We start from the raw sequence: 22,494 nt of genomic DNA, 5'->3' as shown, positions 1-22,494 counted from the left end.
TTTGTTTGCAAAGTAAGAACGGAAGCTAGATAAATTCCTTGCATGTATTTCCACACTTCACAACTCAGGGCAAAAGGAGCTCTTTGTTCACTTTCCCTCTTGAAAATACCTGATAGGCAATTCTCATAAATTCACAACATCAAGAACTCAAGTAAAATGATATTAATAGGGTAGCACAAGTTACAAGCCGCAACACATAAAAAACAGCCCATTCACCCAATATTCCTTGTCAGCAGAAGTCACTCAACTTGACCATAACCTCTAACTACACTCCACAACTACACATTGAAATTTGTCATTAGCCAACATGGCCACCAAAACTGCACCAACTTCTCCATAAAATCCCAAATCAGGATTAAAACCCTGTTTTATACTTCTAGTAAATCAATATCTCATTTTAACATCAACCCTAATCTGTGCTGACATCCTGTTCTTTGAACCACAGTGTTAAACTGTGGCCTACTTCTTACCTGATGCTCTTTTGCAAGTATCTTGTGGATTCTTGCTTATTTCCTCTCTCTCCATACCTCATCTCTGCAGTTGAAACCAGATTCCTCTGCTCGATGTGTCTTTGTGTGCACGTGTGGTAGCAGGGCAAAAAGACGCTATATAAAAACTTTCTTCCATTCTCAGATAAATGTACACACAGTGTGACTTATTCCCAAATAAGTACGCTTACGCCAAGCCTTATGGTTTAGAGAACTCACAAACCTCACCTCCTTTCCAAACACACACACACACATGCCAAAATCCCAGCCACACTCTTGATATTGGGACTTACATTTGAGTAGACACACACGCAGGATGGCATAGAAAGAAACCACAATTTACTCCTCCCCTTTCTTCCTCAATGACAATTCAAGGGTCCTCCCAAACCCCGAATCCCCATAGACTTTCGGTACTTGGCTTTTGCCAATTACAACCGCAACCAGGAAAAGTGACCCACTAGAAATAAAGCTAACATATCATATATAATAAATTTAGGTTACATGCATGGCTATGAGGTCCAAAGGGGGGTGAGGTCTCCTACACCAAGAGCAAGAGGCTTTTTCCCACCTCGCCAGACACCAGAGCAGGCGACATGAACGCGCGCGCGCACACACACACACTACTTACCTGTGGGGCAGAGACGAGGAAGTGGGGGGGGGGGGAGGCGGAGGGTTCCCTCCCCCCCAGAAGCCGGCAGCTCCAGGCCTCGAACACTGGAGGGGTCCAGGATCCTGGCTTTCAGCTGAGGCCAGACCCACTCTCACCCCTCACCGGGTATCAGTGAGGAGGGGGGGGGAGAACAGCAGGCCCAGCAACACCCCCTCCGCAGGGAGGGGGGTAAGCAGCACGTCGATGCGGGGGGAGGGGGACAGACCCACAGAAAGAGCCGGGGGGGAGAGGTGGAAGTGGCCAATGAGGCAGCGGCCCCCCTCACTCTCCCCTGCGCTACCCGGGGGCCGGAGGGGGAAGGGAAAGAAGCGCGCAAGGAGCCCCCACCACCCCAACCCGGTGCCCGTCTCCTATTCGAGCAGACCTTTCCCCCACCCCCACCCCTCACAAGCAACCCCTGTTCTTTTTCCTCCTCAAGATCTCCTCAGGCTCCGCCTCCCCTCACGCAGGAGCCCGTGACTCCCGTACACACACACACAGGACGGCACGTCTCAACGTCATGACGCACGTCGCGCCTAAATCAATCAATCAATAAAAGGCACGAAGGAGGGAAAGAGCCGCGTCCCCCTACAGAGACTTTATTCGGAAAGGGGCTCGCGGGTGGCCCGAAGAAGTGCGCTCGGAGAAAGAGTCTCCAGAAAGGATAGCTTTTGTAACCCGTTGAAGTCGTAGGACTACAACTCCCAGCAAGCCCCATGACTGCATAGCCAATAATGAGGGATGATGGGAGTTGTAGTTCCGGTGACGTCTGAGGGCACCCACCCCCTCTTCCCATAGCGTCCAACTGCCGGTCGGGGGGGTGGGATAAAAAGGAAACCCGGCATCTATGATCTCCTCTGAGCGCAGAGCGGTAGCGCTGGACGTCTTGGGGATTCTAAGATGGTAAAATAAAAATAAATAAAAAACCCACCGCCGAAATACGTATGCTTTGTGTCATAGAACTACCAACTGAGGATAAACGCAACTCTTATAAACAGTATAGAAGCAGAACCTTCTTGATTGGGACTCACAAGTCTGCAAGTCGCAGGATTCAAAGAAGTTAACTGACATTTCCGTTCTAAAGTTGATCTGGATCGTATATTTGTAAAACTGGAGTTTACTAGGAAGAAATTTCCGGGTTAATTGTAAATGTTTTCTCCCTCTAACAATGGAGAAATCCACAATTTTAATATAGTTAGAGCTCTCCTCAAACAAGGTAGAAAAGTCAGAACGTCATACTCTTCCTTGTTCACGTCGCGATTTCTTGTATATATTGTTAAATATATTTATTTTAGTAATGAGAGTTTTAAAAACAATGCTTTTGCATGCGACTGCATATTGCAGCTGGCCCGACAGGTTGATTTGAGGAAGCAAATGAATGATTAAGCTGAAGGGTGTTTTGCATTAGGCAGCCTTGAGTGGAAATTCAGCCCTGCTTCTCACCTCAGCTTCACCTCCTACAAAATCCTATTTCTATGGGCAGCTCTCGCTTCCGACCCCACTGGCATTCCCTTGTGCGAACTCTGAAATTCTCCGTCTCGTTAATGATGGGCTTCTCTACTATTCTTATCTCTGTGGTGGACAAGCCAGAGCTCTCCGTACCTCGCGAGCGACGCTCGCCACACAGTGGCCGATGACGCGAAAAGCGATTATCGGAAGGAGCATGCGCAGTTTCCCCTACCGCCTTGTGGATCTCTTTGGGGCAGTGCTCGCCTGCCTGCCTTTCTGCCTGTCCTCGGATCGCGGGTTCGATCCCCACCGACAGCCGCTCGTAGCTCTGGGAAGAGCGCGTGCGTGCAGGAATGCTGTGCTGGCGAGGGATGTCGCCATGCAGCCTCCTCTGGTCAACAAGCCAATAGAACTTGCATGGCTTAAAGTTGGCTTATTGGGGAGCCAATTTTTTTTATCATTCTTGTTTTCTGTAATATTTTTTAAACACGTTTATGGGCAAGGTGCAGAAATTCTGAATATTAAGCTGTCTATAAATAGGTGAAATGTAATAATCTGGCTAGTCACTAGGTGGAATTGGAAACACAGTCTTTTCCATTCTGGGAACCTGCGGTAGTGCTAGTAAGCCTTATACTGTTATATATGTGTGTGTGTGTGTGTGTGTGTGTGTGTGTACCGGTACACCTTTCTGTTAAACCTTTTCTTTGCATAAACCCATGTGAAGGAGACATAACAAATGGCATTTCCCTGTATTGTTTGTTTTTAAGGAAGTGTTTTGTGCATTGTTGATTTCCGGCCCATTGTACAGAAATGAACAATACTGTTTGAAAGTTAAACGGAACCACAGTGTCAAACACAAGAACAGCATCTAATCCAGGATGGAAAAATAAAAACAAAAACAAATGTTTTAACTATGATTACTTCCAGGATAGAAACCCTCCATCACTATGAAACAGGAAATAAAGTGACATTAGGGTCAAGATGTCAATGCTGGGCAACATATTCTGAAGTCCATAGTAAGAAAAGTGTTTCACAATATACATTCAAGAGAGCAAAGCAAAAAATGGAGTGAAGGTAGTTTGTAAGCCCATAGACATCTTGTTTTCCAGCATCTGGCTTTATCAGCAAAGAGCGTAAGTGAAGATCTCTCACGTGTCTTCAATTATGAATGGTCCCATTATCACTTTTTGGAGCTTCTCTGGACTGCTTAAGAAAGACAAACAAGCCAGTCCTTCCTGAAACACTGTGGGCCATAGTAGGCAGGGAAATAACAGAAGAGTCACTAAAGGGTTCCTTAATAGGTTGCTGATATTTGTTCTCGGCAAAGAATAAATTAAATGCAGCCGCCCTACACCAAGGCAATCTGTTAGTAGGTTACTGTATTTCTGGAAAACATAATTAACTGTCTCTTATGGTTATAAATCTGGTCTATCAGTGAAGGGTAGTACACATCTGAGTTGATCAAAAGGCATCATTGGCGTGCAGGTGAACTTCAAAAGTGACGTAGATGGTCAAATAAATGAGTATTTCCTTGATAACAAGACAGTTCATAAACTGTTTGTAAACTGATAGATATCAGCTGTTCAACAGTGTTTGCAAAGGGTGATGGAAACTTCCTAACTGTCACAACAGTCAATTATGAAAAGAAGATGCACTGTTATCAGGGAAGACAAGGATATTCCATTCCTTTTTTTGCTACTACACTTCCGCCTAGAGGAAAATGAAGACTCCCAAGAACCAATGTTTAGATACTAAATATTTAAATTTGTGCAGTAACTTGGCTTTGAAACTACCCCTTCAAAGTATTACACTCTGGTAGGATAACATTTTGCTAATTTTCTTTTTTATTTGGCAAATTGGAAATATAAAATGCAATTCATTAAAAGCAAGGAACTGCAGCTAACATGCACTTTCCCCTTATAGCTCTAATGATTTTTCTTCTTCCCCTTGGGTTCTGGTAATTGCAGTGATAATGAAGTATCCATATTTCAGTTCTACATCTGCCACCTCTCCTCTTCAGCTCCTTTGTGGCGGGGGAAATGTTTCTGGACAACTTCTCTAATCACTAGAATTAAGTCAAAATGAAGGCTTGCAAATCAAGCTGTCTAAGACAAGCAGTGCTAGTTCAGAAAAATAAACTATCTTGTAACACATGCGAACAAAATGAAGCTTTGCCATTGTTTTCTCCATGTGTACAAGATGAAGGCATTTCCCTTTCTGAATCTCTGAACTTTTAAAGTACAGTGGTACCTCGCAAGACGAATGCCTCGCAAGACAAAAAACTCGCTAGACGAAAGGGTTTTTGTTTTTTGAGCTGCTTCGCTAGACGATTTTCCCTATGGGCTTGCTTCGCAAGACGAAAACGTCTTGCAAGTTTGTTTCCTTTTTCTTAACACCGTTAATACAGTTGCGACTTGACTTCGAGGAGCAACTCATAGAACGCGGTGTGGTAGCCTTTTTTGAGGTTTTTTAAGACTTTGGTGATTTTTGAAGCTTTTCCAAAACTTTCCCGGCACCGTGCTTCGCAAGACAAAAAAAATCGCAAGACGACAAAACTCGCGGAACGAATTAATTTCGTCTTGCGAGGCACCACTGTATAGTACAGGCTAAAGATGCCAACCTAGCAGTTCAAAAGCACGTCAAAGTGCAAGAAGATAAACAGGTACCACTCCAGCGAGAAGGTAAATGGCGTTTCCAGGTGCTGCTCTGGTTCACCAGAAGCAGCTTAGTCATGCTGGCCACATGACCTGGAAGCTGTACGCCGGCTTCCTCGGCCAATAAAGCAAGATGAGCGCAGCAACCCCAGAGTCATCCACAACTGGACCTAACGGTCAGGGGTACCTTTACCTTTTTTACCTAAAGATGTTTTCAAGTGGCAGTTAGTACCCATGCTTCCTACTCCCACTGAAGATAAAATACAACTTTGAACATAGATACAAACCACCAGTTTATTGTGCACCAACATCTCTCATCTCTGGAAGGTGTGGCAAAGACTCTTATGGCAGAAGTGAGTAATCAATGCATGGCAATCAGAAAGGCTATGATGATAACAAGCTACAGAACTTGGACCGTAATTCACTTCAGCACCTTGTTAATGCAGCATATGTACGTGATTTAGTGAGCGGAGCTTAGAGTGCAAATTGCAAAAGCAGAGGTCATGAGAGATGCATTTACCCTTTTACATCAAAGCCAGCAGCAGCACATGGTTCTGGAGGACTTTCTTCAGAGGAATCATAAGAAGAAAACTAAGGCACAGTTTGTTACCCCAGTGGGACTGTGATCCTCAAGATTGCAGTCAATTACTGAAAGGCAGCATTTATCCACTGACAGGCATGGAAGGGAGCTAACCCCATTTCTTTTGTTTTACAGCTTTGACAAAGCTTTTCCTGAAAGTATCTTCTTGAGTGCTTTGGCATTATCTCCATCTGGTGCAGGTGGCCATCTATTATGATCTGTGGGAAAGGATACAATAAGACAGTTACCTTCAAAAGCTAGTGGCTGCTTCATCTCACCTTAACCCAGCTAGATCTCGATGAGAAGCTCTCTTAAAGAAAGAAAACTTCCTGTAAGTGTAAAGCACTCTTTCCCGACCTTGTGCCCTTCCGTTGTTTTGGGCTACAATTTCCATCAGTCCCCACCAGCATGGCGAATGATAATTATAGTCCAAAATAAATAGTGATACCAGGTTGGGGAAGACTGGACTAAAGGAAATGCTCTCCAAACACCCTTTTATCGAATTCTTTCCAAAAATTATCATGTTACATATTTACAGTGATCCAAATTACAGCACTGTCTTTCCAACATGTATAGGAAGAGATCTTAGGAGAAAAAGCTATGGACCATGCATTAGTTATGTTCATTTCGGCTGAAAAATCTTCCAAACACCAAAAAGGCAAACTATATTTCTACAGATCTTTAGTCAGCCTTGGATTCAGCACATGAAGATCTGGGAAAAACTAGATGTGACATTGTTAAGTAAAGGGTTGTTTGTCAAAATAATGAAAACCATTACCCCCTTTCTTCCCCCATTCACTTCTTCCACCTCATAATCTCTATGACAGCAGTGTCTCACACCAAATGTAACTGACCTATAGAAAGGACTCTATGAACTGAGAACAGAGACATTGTATATACCCTTGTTGTCTATTAAAATCCTTCAAAAAAAATTTATAAAAAGGTTCCTTCTTCTTGTTTATAAGACAGCTAAATGACAATTCAATAACTGAGGTTGGGGTAATCCCAAGAGTGTTTTTACCAATCCCATTCCAATGTCATGAGAGTTAAGGCGGCCATGGGTTAAGACTAGAACCTTTAAGTTAAGGCTGTTGAGCATATAGTTTAGGGGGGGGGAAGCATTCAGGGTTCACAGCACCACTTGCCCAGACTGACTAGCATAGAAATCCTTTTATTACAGTGAGCTGTATTACTCTACAATCCCAGGCTGGACCTAAAAAGACTCAAAACTAAATTATCAAGCTACTGCAAAGCTGACAATAAACTATGATAAAACTGAAGTGCTGATTTCCACAAAAGAGTGTAAGAGATCTAAACAGGCCCTGGGTGGGCATATAACTGAACAAGCTACTTGTTAGAAAGTAGTTTTTAAAAAGCGGGGTTTTTTACCTGGTACTTCCCATGGGGAACTATATATGCTCTGCCCACCATCAACCTTCACAGTTTCTCCAGTGATAAAAGAGGCAGCCGGAGACAGCAGGAAACACACCAAGGGAGATACCTTATAAAGATTCGAGACATTTGCTTATGTGAATTACAGGTGTTCAGTGCCTGCCATGCCATAGCACTTTTCAAAAATGCAGGCAAGGCTTCATGCATTCATCACAACCAAGGCAGTAGTGTATAGATTCTGCCCTACACATGTGCAAACGTATGCATTTGTATGTCAAAGGAATGGTGCCAATGCACAGTGATAAGCATGTAGGGTGGAAACAGAGCCAGTTACCACAACAGTGCCACCAGCCCTGCGTCCATTGAATGCACATTTCTGAAAAGGGTTCCTGTTAGCTCCCTATTTGAAGGTGATTCTTAGAGCAGAAGTCATTACTGATCAATTACAGAAGATTACTGACCAGTGGTCCACAGGAATATATTACTAAATACAAAATGTTCAAGTCAAAAAGAAAATGCTTGGTATTTTACTGTCCATAAATATTATATCATTTCAATGCTTTGCTGGCTTGGATATGTCAGCGGAACGATCCATTCTAAAAGTACTCAAAAATCACCTTCAAAAGTGGCAAGGTTCTATGATATACTGCACATTCAAAAGTTCTGCAAGTTCAACCAGCAGGCTCGCAATGTGGTGTTTGCTACTGTGGAGTGAATGGTACATACAACATAATTATAGCATAATCAGGATACCTATTTTAGGTTTATACAATGCCAGGCACATAGCTTGCCCTTTAAAGAGTACTTCAATAAAAAATTTTGGTATGAACATATTTATTAGTGGTATGCGTCTTCAAACATCTTACTCTTTGAAATTTAGGGTGTTCTTTTCAGTGTCATGAAATTCCTCTTTCCAATGCAATAGCACCATTTCCCCTTAATGCATTAGTTATTCTATGAGAGGCCTGAAGGACTGTATTTGGCCCTTGCTGACCTATCCCTGTTCACACACATGTTGATCAGGACTACCACCGAAAACCATCTCCCACAGCAAGGCTGGTATTTGCACTACTTTGTGCAAACGTTGTGTATGGGGGGGAATCACTCACACACACACACACACACACACTATATATATATATATATATATATATATATATATATATAATTACATATACCCCACCCATCTTGCCAGGCCTCCCCAGCCACTCTGGGAGGCTTCCAACAGGATATTAAAAACACAATAAAACATCAAACATTAAAAACTTCCCTAAACAGGGCTGCCTTCAGATGTCTTCTAAAAGTCAGATAGTTGTTTATGTCCTTGACATCTGGTGGGAGGGAGTTCCACAGGGTGGGCGCCACTACTGATCATCCGGAAAGACCCTCAGTGCCAAAAGGTAACTTTTAGGTTGAAATACTGTAATACCTCTTCAGGAAGTCCTAATCTCTTGGCAGGAATTTTTCGGACATAGCTTTTAAACAGTTCTTCACCATCTTTGTAATGTGCAACAGCAGTTTCTGAAAATATCACTCCCTATGAAGAAAAGGACAGACTCACAGTAAGACTCCATTAATGCTTAATACAGTAACATTGAACCCTCTACACTGAAAAGCAGGTGCTCATTAAGACCTACATGATTGGGGAAGGGGATAAAAATAAATTCCAGCTCTTATTCAAAATCTTGGCTCTTTAACTTGCTTACAATTCCCTCAATAAATAGGGCTGTGCATATGCCACAATTCCCAACGCAACATTCTGTTCTTGTGTGGTGCAGGATTCACCCTGAGGAAAAACCACTTTAATGGCAACTGAGACTGACGGCCCAATATTCCTCATCCACTGTATAATGTATTTAAATTGTTTTATTGGTATTATTGTTTGCATGGCAGTTTAAAAACTTTTTTTAACCATTTGTATTTTCTTGATTATGTGTACTTTCCAACGGTCTCCTGCAGAAGGAAGGATGCGGTAGAATGATAATAAATATTTTTTTAAAAAAACAACAACCAAGCACACGCACCAAAAAGCATAGTTTCTATTCCTTGCAACTAAATTGTTCTCTCTCCTTTTGGCTTAACGGCACTTATTATTTGAATCTTTTATAAACCACTCAATCTCTGTGAAGAGTTGCATCATGATATTTAGGCATGTACCATAGTAATTTTTGCTTAAGACAGCTTTCCCCGAAGTGTGACCCAGTCATTCAAGGAAGACACATTGTATATCTATAGAAATTGTTTTGGGAGCTTGCATTTTATCACATTTCTATACTGTTGTAGTTTGCTTTGGCAGCTTCAGTCTGTGAAGCAGCTTATAAATTTGTAAAAGAAAGAAAGAAAGAAAGAAAGAAAGAAAGAAAGAAAGAAAGAAAGAATCGTCCTCCATTTTCATATCCTAAGACCCATCCCAAACCCTGGATGCTATTAGTAGGTTTAACTACAAAAACCCTTAATAGACTCAAATAATTATGACCAAATGCGCAGCTGGTAGGGAATTATCTTATTCTATCTCAGCTAAACCAAACTAAATGATCATTTTACAAATTTGTACTAATTTGACTCTTCCCTTACAGGCACCAAAGCTGGTCTGGTCACATGTTTCTGTCACCTACCGGGGAAACAGAGTTAATTCTCACTCCACTGCGGGCCCACTCGATGGCTAGGCTTTTGGTCAGGTTATCGACTGCGGCTCTTGCTGCACCACTGTGTCTGTGAGGGAAGGAAATTTTAAAAGGGCAATATTATCTTCCATCAATAAATAGACATGGGGTATGAGGCAGCTCCATCAAGACTGGATGCTTTGAAGTAACTATAGCGACACCTAGCAAGCCTAACTAGGTTCACACTCTGACAAGCAGTCATCCAATCAAACAAATCCAAAACAAATCTCAGCAGAACAGGGCAGTCAAGTTAGCAATATCTGACATTCTAGAAGCTTAATTGCAAACTCAATGCTAACACAAACAATGAACAAAGGCTGGCTGAAGTCCTGCAGTAAAAAAATTTTCAATATTTTGTGTTTGTCCAATTATTCCAGCCCAACGAAAAGCTCACAATGTTAATAGCATTCTGTATGACTCATCAAATTATAAACAACAAGTTATAGAAGTATAGGCAATGACTGAGAAAAAAGCATGGCTTACAGAAGACTGAGACTTCTGAGGTGCAAGGTTGTTAATAAAATTGTACTTTGCGCTTCCGGACATCTCAGTCTTCTGTAGGAACTTTGCAGAAACAACTTCCAGTACAAAAACAGAAGTCGGTATGGTGCCCTGTCCTTTCACTATGTTTATGAGAGAAGTCCTCTTGAACTAAACTGCAAATGCATGAGAAGTTATGTCATTGGGGCTGCCTGAAGGCAGCCCTGTATAAAAGGTACCCCTGCCCGTACGGGCCAGTCGTGTCCGACTCTAGGGTTGTGCGCCCATCTCACTTAAGAGGCCGGGGGCCAGCGTTGTCCGGAGACACTTCCGGGTCACGTGGCCAGCGTGACGAAGCTGCTCTGGCGAGCCAGCACCAGCGCAGCACACGGAAACGCCGTTTACCTTCCCGCTATAAAGCGGTACCTATTTATCTACTTGCACTTAAGGGTGCTTTCGAACTGCTAGGTGGGCAGGAGCTGGGACCGAAAGACGGGAGCTCACCCCGCCACGGGGATTCGAACCGCTGACCATGCGATCGGCAAGCCCTAGGCGCTGAGGTTTTACCCACAGCGCCACCCGCATCCCTGTATAGGGAAGTGTTTAATGTTCAATGTTTTATTATGCTTTTATCTTTGTTGGAAGCCACCCAGAGTGGCTGGGGCAACCCAGTAAGATGGCGGATTACAAACAGGCATGTGCAAAGATGCACAGCTATATAGGCAGACCTCAGCTAGTCTCATTGCACTGTCCCAGCAGAGGGACTCTGCTTTCCAGTTGGCCTAAGAAAAATGCAGCCTCTTCTTGTCTGTGACTGCTTCCTGCATTCCACTTTTTGTTCAAGAGCATTCTCAGGAAAGCCTTGCAGGTGACAATAAGTGAGGATCATAAGCACCGGCAATTTAGTCCCAAATTCCTCAAAGACTTCTGTTAAAATGGAATCTCAAGGAATGTGCATGTTAAATATTGGGAATCTGCCGTTCCATCTTGTTTTACCATTCAAATGCACACGACTACTCAGAGGGACAGCAGTTTAAGTAAAAGCAAGTGGACTGTGTATCGTATACGGATAGCAAACTTACGACATGCCAGGAAACCCTTTCCACATATCAGCCACGATGTTGACAATAGCACCTCCGTGATCCTGCATCCAAGCATTGTACACTGGGTAGACACAGAAGAATGGTCGTGAAGGCTTTTACATTGCCAGATAAATGGTGTACAAAGATTACAGTAAACACATGAGTGGAATGAAATCTGTCTCAAGCCTTATTTCCATAGCCTTAGAAAACTTGACAAAACCAGTTGCTCAGAGGTGGAAGCAGCAATGACATTAAACCCAAATATTCACCTGAGAATCACAACTGAATGCACATCTTATAACTCTATTGATATTTATCTGTACTGTATAACACAAAACCACAGCTCAGTGGGACAGCGCATCTGTTGCATGAAGGTTTCAGGTTCAAACCTTGGCATTTCCAGAAAGGGCTGGGAAAGTCTTTGTGAAATCCTGGAAAGTCATTGCTAGTCATTGTGCAGACAAGACTAGCTGCACCAAGTCTGACTCAGTGTGAGGCAGCTTCCTGAAGGATACCTGTCCATCTTGCTACCAATTTGTCTACTACTTCCTAAGAAAATGGCTCCAACTAGTTAGGCCTGATGACCCAGGCACGATGTTTCTAGGCAAGTATGGAGAACTAGAACTGACAGCACTTTTGGACAATCCAGTGTTTGCTCCAGCCCCCACCTCCTTTCCTTCTAGAAAAAACTGCTCTGGAGCCTTAAGGAAGATCCTGCTGCCTCACCTGTCACCCACTATTTCTTAGTGCCAAAAACAGTATCAGTGTTCAAATGTAAATCTATCATCTAGTCAGTAGGTATCTGCAGACATGGAAAAAAATTGTCAAAGAATCCCCTTGCTTCTTCCACCTCTAGTTGTAAATTAGTCAGGGGAGAAACTACTTGTCAGGTCTCATGGTTTGACCTGGGGTGTCAGATTTCAGCCTTCTTCCCAGGGTTTGAAGGGGGAAACGAGTTGAGATTCCTGCATTGCAGGGGGTTGGACTAGATGACTCTTGGGTCCCTTCCAACTCTAAGATTCTACAAAAACAGAATTTCAGATTGAGGACCAAAAATCAAGGCAGCAGGCTATTGTATCATTTGTACTCGAGGCTTCATCCTGCTACCACTGCCCCATGTCTGTCAACCTCCAACCTAAGGCAGCATCCAGACTCTCTTAGCCCCCAACCTCTCCTCCTTGCATCTCAGGGTCTGAGCTTCAACAGACCTGGCAACCCAACTTTCAACCAAACCTAGTTAGCAGTGACAACTTAGTCTGGGGTTCTTCCTGGGCTCAGCAGGTTATTAAAGGACTCCAGACTAAGTTGTCACTGCTAACTGGGGACAGCAGAGCAAGAACATGCCATGGCAATGATAAAGAGACTGAACTGCTATACGGGGAAAGCAGAGGGAGAGTTCTTCTGATGGCTTAGTTACTTATTTCCTGTGTACACCAAGTGCTCACCTGCTTTACAGCAGTAGAAGGTCCCAGTCAAATTAGTTTCAATCACAGCATTCCAGCCTTTTGAACTAATTGCTTCTGCTGGGCTAGGAAACTGGCCTCCCCCATTGTTGACCAGGAAATCTATCCTCCCATGAAGGTCCAATGTTGATTTCACCAGTGCCTCTACCTACCAATAGTAAAAAAAGTTGAATGATAAGTCTGCACACTGTAGCCTTTTAGCGTTAGTCATTTCTACATTAATCACTCAAGCTTGCCCCGAATAAAAACAATTGGTTGTTTTGTAGTGGTTTCTTTTTGTATTTTGTATATGTTGTATATTTCTCTTGCAAAAAGAAGGTTAGGGGCTGGTAAAACAGTGTGAACACTAAAGAAATCACAACATTGCAGCCAGAGGTCTCATGTCCACTGGAACCTCCTAAAAATAGACTTTTAGATCTAGATTATAGAATGTCTCAGAGAACTTTCATGATGCTACAAAATTTAACATACAGTAACAGCTGACTGGGTGGGACGCGGGTGGCGCTGTGGGTAAAACCTCAGCGCCTAGGACTTGCCGATCGCATGGTCGGCGGTTCGAATCCCCTTGGCGGGGTGCGCTCCCGTCGTTCGGTCCCAGCGCCTGCCAACCTAGCAGTTCGAAAGCACCTCCGGGTGCAAGTAGATAAATAGGGACCGCTTACCAGCGGGAAGGTAAACGGCGTTCCGTGTGCTGCGCTGGCTCGCCAGATGCAGCTTGTCACGCTGGCCACGTGGCCCGGAAGTGTCTGCGGACAGCGCTGGCTCCCGGCCTATAGAGTGAGATGAGCGCACAACCCTAGAGTCTGGCAAGACTGGCCCATACGGGCAGGGGTACCTTTACCTTTACTTTACCTAACAGCTGACTGACATGAGCATCTTGTCAAACACAACATGAAATGACATTCCTAACAATGCCATGCATAATACTGCAAAGAATGAATAAAAAGAGCTTTTCTGCAATAAAGGATATTAGAATAGTTCTTTTATATCTAATACTGGAAGTAGTAAACATGCATCCTCAAATGTACCTAAACCTTAGTTAAGTAGATAGAGACTTTATGGTGCAGCGGCAGCACTGATAGAATGAACAAGCAGCCTTTAATAGTCTATTTAAGTCATGTGTGAAACAGTATTTTGCCAGCAAGCAGGTCTTGCTAGTCCCAAGGTCACCAAGGGAGGACAACCAATCTGTTGTATTTTATGAATGAAAACAGCAGCATGCAAATTAATGCATTCCCAAAGAATGGAAGCAAGGCCCACTTGGCACAGATAGAAGAGCAGAGTTCAGAGAGAAGCTGGGTGAGCATTTCTGAGATTTTAGACCATCCTTGCTCAACTTGGTGCCCTTTAGATGTTTTAAACTACAACTCCCATCAGAAGATGAAACTAAAGCACAGAAGATGAAACTAAAGCCCAGCAGTAAGTAAGAAAGCATGCAGGTGGGGGCTGACTGATGGCACTCTAAGGTGGTAGGACAGCGCCCCATTTGCTCTAATGGACCAACTTCCATGTTGCTCTTCCCTTTTCAACTCCATTGAAAAGTTCTTTTTAGGGCAGATTTGAAAAAGTGATTTCATTCTCCTCTTAATCCAATAGCACCAGTTTTCTTCCCACCTCTCCACCTGTGTCCCGAGTTTCAAATTCACCTCTGACCTTCAGAGCATTTGGCAAAAGCTCTTAAAAATTGAGGATTAAAAATAAGGCTGCTTTCTTGCCTTAATGCAAACATATTTGTGCTTTAAAGAATAATGCGTTGCCACACAGAAGTTATTCTTCCCATCCAATCAGTTTGTGTGTCCCCTTTCCGCTATCTGTGCCAATGGTCTTCACAAGGATCCAAGGGGCCTGGATCCCTGCCAAGCAGAAGATGGAAAAAATGCTAATCCAGCAGCATCCTCAGCTACCCAAAACAAGTAATGGCAACATTCTGCTGAAGTGGCAGAGTCACAGTCTATACAACCCCATCAAAGAAAAGCAAAATGCCATTCTTGAATATTTAGCAAGGCATGTACAGCAGGTACAATTCTTTCAGCATAGATTTTGTGCAGAATCAGACCAGCAGTCTTGCAAAAATGCAAGAAAAAATCCTTACATTTTTGTAAGAAGAAGTTTTATAAATGCGTAATATTTGTTTATAATGATGCCTAATACGAGACAATTTGCAGAACAAACCCTTGACTAACTAGCTCACAGCTAAGGGCTGCTTCAGGCGTTACATCATAGGTATACATTCATACCTGTGCACTCCTTTTAAAAAGAGGCATGCAATCTGGGAATCTGAATACAAACAGCTGAATTAGCTCAAGTTGACAAGAAACTGTGTGCGACTCTTCTAGAAAAACAAGAGCCATATATTACTAAAATGTTTCATTTTGGTATATCATCTGAGGAAATGATAATCATGGAAACATACTCTACAGAATATATCACAGGGTGGTGACCCCAAAACTGTCTTTTTCTATAATCATCTCTGTACTGTGGAATTCCCTACCATCTGCCATATGTGAAGCATTATCCATCAGATGTTTCAGATTACTTGTAAATGCATATGTTTTGCCTGTGATTTCCCTAGTCCATAAGACTGGATCCTGATATTACATAATTCCTTTTTTTAATCATACTGTTTTACTGATTTTGTTGTATGTCTGTTTTATGATACCGTTTCAATTTTTTTAGGTTGTAGTTTTGTACACAGCTTTGAGATCTTTAGACAATGAGATGAGGAAGAACCTTATGTACTAGTAAATTTAAAAATGGCTTTTTTTTTTGCTTATATTAAAAGAGGCCGTAAGGGGGCAGCAGGGAAGGGGTAAGAGTGTGTTCAGGAGTTTGTATTAAGAAAGGAGATAAATAGGCTGCATATTAGCATATAACACATTCCAGGTATATGGAGAAGCCAGAGAAAAATCAGTATAGGTGAGTAACAGAACAAATATCAGAGCCCTATTAAGTAAGAACAGCAATTAACTCCAGTTGGAAAATGAGGAATCAAGAAATACAAAAGGGCAAGTCCATAAAGTAGCACATGAAAAAAGTAGATCACTCAACGGAATATTTATGGAGATAACCCTTAAGCACTAGACAAGAATGCAGCAACTCATACACAGGATTTGATATTTAATTATGATTAGCTACAGCTGAATGCATTTCCTAGCACCAGTCTGGATAGTCAACCAATTACAAAACCCCGATTTAACAATGCATTTAGAAGAAAATCCAGCCTCTTCAGAGAACATGCTACAAGAAACCTTTAAATCCACACACATACACACTCCCAGGCAGCAGAGTCCAATCACATTATACTGCAAAGCCACTCATAGCCACCGAATGAGGAGTACAGATAAAAGGCTGGGCTGTTTACAGAGTATTAAGGAATTATGCAAGCACTGCATGCTCAATATGGAGAACCATATTAATGGTTAAGACCCTTCAGTAAATGTTTGACTATGAAACCATGAGCAGTGTAATCCTTCACATGACCACTCAGAAGGAAGCCTCACCGAGCTCAATGAGAGTTACTCCTGTGTAAGTTTGTTTAGGCTTGCAGCCTAAATTGCTTTGTTTAAGAAGAAAAATCGCCCAGAGAGTATCACTCAAGCTTCCCCCATTAGCAAAAAAAAGGAGTATTTCAGAGAGCATCATGGGCTGCAGTCCTGCACCCTTCAACACCTTTATTCCATTGGGAATAAAGAACTACTACTAGATTCAGACGTCAAACTTATGAACAGACCTCCCTTCCACTCTGAGAGGAAGCTATTGTTTCAGGGTTTTTGGAGACTTGTAACAATGTATATAACCAGACTTTGTACACTGTTGAAGCAGCACCCTCTTCAAAAGGAAATGTTATTAAACTGAAGCAATTTAAACCAGATGAATGTAATAATTTATATGCAGAATTTGATATTTAATTATGATTAGCTATAAGATCACTAAACTAGTGAAAGCATGGTGTTTTCTTTCCATACTTCACAAGTAATTTTATAATAATACATGTAATAACACCATGCTTTCACTAGTTTTGTGATCTTATAGCTAATCATAATCATAGCTAATCATTAATATTTATACCCCACCCATCTGGCTGGGCTTCCCCAGCCACCAAAGACTATCAACCTCATACCTAATAGATACGATACCTAAGTGAAACCACTTCTAATACCAGATGTTGGAGACAAACAGGAAAGGGCTGCTACCTTTGTAGCTTGTTTGCAAGCTTCCCAAAAGTATTTAGCTGGCCACTATTGGAAACAGAATACTAAGCATTTGGTATCCGATCCAAGAGTTTTCTTATGAAATCTATGGCTTCATCACTACCAGTAGGTAACATTATCTATAGATTTTGGTCTGAAGGCCTTTAGTTCCAACGACTCCTCTAAAAGCAGCAAGTATGAGATGGAAGGCTGTTCAATTAAATAATCACAGGGAGCTCATCTCATCACTGCCATCTTATGACAAACCAGATACAATCTCCTGGTGCTGAGTGTGGGGTGGGCTGGAGAGAAAAGAGAACTGAGGTCATCTTTCCACATGACAGCATTCAATAGCTTTATGTTCTTTATGTTAGGAGAGACAATCAAGCCTGGTAGGACTGGTGGCTACAGGATGTAGAACAGCCAAGAGACACAGAGGGTACAATGCAGCACCACTGTATTCTTAACAAAAGAAACTGGCAGACTGCACAGCATTCAGGAGCCCTGTGCCAATAAGCAGAATTATTTATGAAAAAGAAAGCAAGGAGGCCCCTGAGGATAAAGATGAAGACTCTGAAACTCGCATTCAATAAGTTATTCCCTAGATGTTTTACGTGAATCTCCTTTTGCTGATCAGGGAAACAGCCACTCCATAAGCCCAGTTATGAAATAAATGGAAAGAGAAAGCAGTGGTTTAGGCAGAATGAACTAAAATAGAACCAAGGAAGGGCTATTTTTCATAGCAGGAACACTATTTAGAGATGAAGGCAGAAGACTGACAATAGGTGGTTCTATTATTATTACTACTACTACTATTGAAAAAGCAGAATTTGAAAGTGATATGACAGCTCTAAGACCGTTGATTAATCATAGAGCATAGCTGGCTTCCTTATACAAAGTTGCTGTTTTTGTTTATTGAATTTATATACCGCCCTATACCTGGAGGTATCAGGGCCGTTCACCGAACAAAATCAAAATATAAAACCACAAAATATATAATCAAAATAAAAATTCAATGCCTACAGCTGACTGGTCATGAATCTGCAGGACTGCAAGTCTTTCCCAGCCTAAGCTGGAGATGTTGGAGATTGAACATGGGATCTTTTGCATGCAAAGCACACATGCTTTCCCAAGGAGCTGAAACAGGGGTGAAAACCCAGGTCAAACACGCAGTTTAGAGTTTGGATTTGATATCCCGCTTTATCACTACCCTTAGGAGTCTCAAAGCGGCTAACATTCTCCTTTCCCTTCCTCCCCCACAACAAACACTCTGTGAGGTGAGTGAGGCTGAGAGACTTCAGAGAAGTATGACTAGCCCAAGGTCACCCAGCAGCTGCATGTGGAAGAGCGGGGACACGAACCCAGTTCACCAGATTACGAGTCCACCACTCTTAACCATTACACCACACTAGCACACGCACTCCACACATTTGCATACACACACACACAGGCTGGGAGCCTCAATGGCACCCCTCTGGAGCGTTCACCTGGGGCAAAAAAACCTGGCTAGCCCTCCAGTAGCTATGGCACTGCTTATAATATCTAGTAATTTTTGAAACACTACCAAATTTGGGTCTCCGGCTGTTTTTGGACTACAATTCCCATAATCCCTGGCCACTGGCCCTGCTAGCTAAGGATGATGAGAGTTGTAGTTCAAAAACCACTGGAGACCCAAGTTTGGGAAACCCCGCAATACCATGACAAAAGAAACAAGCATCTGCAACCCTACTGCCTTCAACTCTCAAAAAAAAAAAAAACCCAGAGAAAATGTCTTCCTCCAGCTCCAAAAGACAGGTTACAAACAGGAAGGGCTTTGAAGGATTACCAGGAGAAATAGTGACTACCACCCACGGATTAGGAAACCAAGAAGCATATGCAAAAAGAAAGTAAATTATGACAAACGCCGAATCTTAAAAGTTTATTCATGAATGTGAGACAAATAATTCCAGATACACTTGAGGTTTCGAACAGACCCAGATAGTGCATTGCAGTCTGAATAATTAAATGATTCATAGTGACAAAGGATAGTAGATGCACACAAAAACGCTTTAGAGTTAGTGAAAAGGAACATTAACTTTCCCCTTCCCACTGCTCTTTCACAAAGCCCTTCCCCAATTATTTTTTAAAAGTAGAACCAGCAACACACCTTAACAACATAAACAACTGGGTGTTACCACTTTCATAATCAGACTGGGTGACTCTTCTAAGCTATACGAAATAAAAAACTACAATGATTTAGGGAAAGCAACAATTTCTTAGTCAAAGCAACAGCCAGGTTACATGTTTTCCTTATAAAACAAAGTCACCAAAAATAAGTGGCCTTTCCCCCTTTTCTTTGGAATAATCCAGATGCACTGTTTAATACCAAGTGGCTGGCATCTAGATCCAATCTCCAGATGCAAGCACCCACATGTGTACATTTCTCAATGCCTGCAAAATCTACATTCTTCAGAAGTCATTTCAACATTGGCAAAGGAGGCTGTTATTAGTGACGTACAACATTAAAGACAATTATGCAGCAGGATGTAAATCTTTTCCCATCACAGAGTATTACTCTTACAACAACCTCTTTGAAAAATACTGTGAACTACCAGCTGCTTTGGGATTCATTTGAATTAAGAGCGGCACAGAAATATAATAAATCAAATGTTGTGTGTTTGTGTGTGTGTAATACACTCAAGGCAAGTATTCTCCAGTGAACCAGTACACTAGTTGTCCACTCTACAGCACAAAAGTATTTTGTTTTTACCTCCTCTTCTTTGCGAATGTTGCACTGTACAGGGGTAACCTGGGCAGAAACTGTGGATGGAATTTTGGCAGCTAGCTCGTTCGCTGCAGCTTTTAATCTGTCATATTTGCGGGAGGCAATGACTACATTACAACCTGTCAAAAAAGAGGGCGGAAATACATTTTAGACATTAATAGTCTTGCATTCATAGACATAGCCAGGGGTGGGCAGCTGCCCCCCAATCAAGTAAATAAATAAAATACTTAATAAACTGACCAACTGTGTCACAGATAACATGGTTCTGCCCCCCCCCCCCCCAAATCCTGGCTATGCCCATGGTTGCATTTTAGTAGAAGCAACAAGGGTTCTTGCTTAACAAATGGCAGTGTACACAGACTGTGATAACCATCTTCAATCATGACTTTCTGGATTGTCAAGCATTTTTGGCAGTTCTGGAAGTCTGCAAAGTCAGATACCTGAAATGCTTCTATAAATTGTTATTTAAGCTTGCAAATTAATCAGATTACCCCCCCCCCCACTACTGAACTGGAAAGCCATCTCACAGAAACTTCCTAAGCCAATGGTAGAATTTGAATTATAAGACATGAAATTAGTGTAGTGCTAACGACAACAGAAACAAGACCTCTTTTGATTACAAAGAACCACGCCCACCATCACTTCTTGACCTAGAAGTGCAGATATATGCACATGTGGTGGGAATGCACAGCCATTAAGGAATTTTGGAATAACTTCTATAATGAATTTAAAAAGTTATTTAAGCTCTCATTTAAGAAAAAACCTGAAACCTTCCTTCTAGGTATAACGTCACCAGAAATTAAAAAAGATGTTAGACCACTTTTTATGTACATGACAGTAGCAGCCAGGATCTTAATTGCAAGAAACTGGAAAAGTGATAAAACACCTACGATAAATGAGTGGCAGGTCCAAATAATAGAATATCTGCAGTTCGCCATGATGACAGGGAGAGTCAGAGGTTATCCAAAACAGAAAGTACATTCTAGTATTTCCAAAAGCATGCTATTACATTCTGAATTATACCAGAATGGACAAATGATGGACATTTTATGGACATTTCATTCGATGAACAAATGAAGAAGTCTATCATTTGTGGCTTGGCTTCAGAATTTGCATGTACACACACCATGTGTTAATCAAAATGTGGTGTGTTTCAGTAAAACAACATTCAATGGCAAAAAGTTGCCCACCCTTAGTTCATGACTTCATTCATCGTTCAAAGCCACAAACGAGGTACAGAATCTTCAGCAGCAGATGAGTTAGTTTGGTATTTTAATGCCTGCCCTACTTAACACACAAGTGACATGGCCCGATTCCCTGGTGTGACCCATGTAAAGCACACAGATATAGCCAGCTTTTTTTCAAACTGCCAATCACTTTCCCTACAGCTCAGTTATCCATCAGTTACAAGTGCAGCTTAGAGAATCAGAGTTCATTATCTGCCTTCCTGGATTTGACATTATATATCACTGATTAACAAGAGACATTAATCCTCTAGGACAGGGGCCAAAGGCAATGATGAGCCAGTGTGGTGCAGTAGTTAGAGCGCTGGAATAGGACCAGGGAGACCAGGGTTCAAATCCCCACTCAGCCATGAAGGTCGCTGGGTGACCTTGGTCCAGTCACTGTCTCTCAGCCTAACCTACCTCACAGGGTTGTTGTAAGGATAAAATGCAAAGGGAGAAAAGTTTGTACACCACCTTGAGCTCCTTGAATAAAAGATGGGATATAAATATAATCATTATAAATATATATAAAACAACTAGCTTATCAAGACACAGTAGGGGTTACTCTCCCTCTGAAGAAGCACGTACTGTACACAGCTTGGATACTGTGAATATTTCTGGATCCTTTGCTGTCGCTTGAGGCTCAGGTGGTCTCTGTCGCACGGAGTGCCTTCCATCAGCTTTAGCTGGTAACCCAGTGGGGGCCCTATCTGGGCTAGGGTAGCCTAACTGCTCTAGGAACCTCTAGGTCAGATTACTGCGATGTGTTATATGCAGAACTGCCTCTGAAGATGGTTTGAAAACTTCAGGTGCTGCAAAATTTGGCAGCCTGCAACCCCCTGGCTACGCCCCTGGGAGGCTACACCTGTTGAATTCCTGCCAGTCCTGTTGAAAACAAGGAAGGAGAAGACACGGGGCAGCCCAAGTCTACCACCAACCCGCTATTTCCTCCCGAGGGGACGTGTGAATGCGTGCATGCGTGCGCGCAGCGAGGGTACCCAGCCTGATTCACTCCCGATTTGGGGGGAGTCCCCGGGGGCTTCCCTTTGGTTCTTTCCCCTTCGGATCGCCCCTTGCCCACCGAGCTGCAGCAGGTCGGCGGTGATGGCCTTGCCGATGCCGGTGCCCCCGCCGGTCACGATGGCCACCCGGTTGCGGAACAGCCCGGACGCCAGAAAGCGACCCCCGTGGCCGCCACAAGACGCCGCCGCCGCCGCCGCCGCCATCTTGGTCTCAAGAGATCCAAGGTCTCCAAAGCCACCAGCAGCCTTCGAGAGGGAGGGGGGAGGGATTAGCACCACGTGACGCAGCGCCCCGCCCCCTTCTCCCCTCCTCCTGAATTAAGCCACCAAAGCAAGCGCGGGCTGCAGGAGCTTCAAGAGTATTCTTAGCATTAGAATTGTTTTATTATTGG

The 22,494-nt window shown here is 42.8% G+C and overlaps 2 protein-coding genes across 4 annotated transcripts in view; both read right to left on the bottom strand.

Moving 5' to 3' along the window:
• Positions 1-1,926, bottom strand: part of MAP3K2 (mitogen-activated protein kinase kinase kinase 2) — a 38,724-nt gene extending 36,798 nt beyond the window's left edge. For all 3 annotated transcript variants that reach the window (XR_013986838.1, XR_013986839.1, XM_081007313.1), the window contains exon 1: positions 1,117-1,926. The gene's annotated coding sequence lies outside the window, so the exon portion shown is untranslated. The remainder of the gene's footprint in view (positions 1-1,116) is intronic.
• A 3,590-nt stretch (positions 1,927-5,516) lies between these two features.
• PECR (peroxisomal trans-2-enoyl-CoA reductase) lies at positions 5,517-22,321 on the bottom strand. The gene is made up of 8 exons (XM_081008889.1): positions 22,162-22,321; positions 19,840-19,973; positions 12,883-13,048; positions 11,438-11,519; positions 9,828-9,924; positions 8,642-8,749; positions 7,210-7,321; positions 5,517-6,038 (listed from the first exon to the last, which is right to left on the bottom strand). The coding sequence occupies exons 1-8, from the start codon at positions 22,304-22,306 to the stop codon at positions 5,950-5,952; spliced, it is 933 nt and encodes a 310-aa protein (XP_080865015.1). The 5' UTR covers positions 22,307-22,321; the 3' UTR covers positions 5,517-5,949.
• Between the last annotated feature and the right edge of the window lie 173 nt (positions 22,322-22,494).

Source organism: Podarcis pityusensis, assembly GCF_964106645.2.
Source record: "Podarcis pityusensis genome assembly, chromosome: 1".
NCBI lineage: Eukaryota > Metazoa > Chordata > Lepidosauria > Squamata > Lacertidae > Podarcis > Podarcis pityusensis.
The sequence above is the reverse complement of the archived record's forward strand: the minus strand, read 5'-3'. Positions and strand labels throughout refer to the sequence as shown.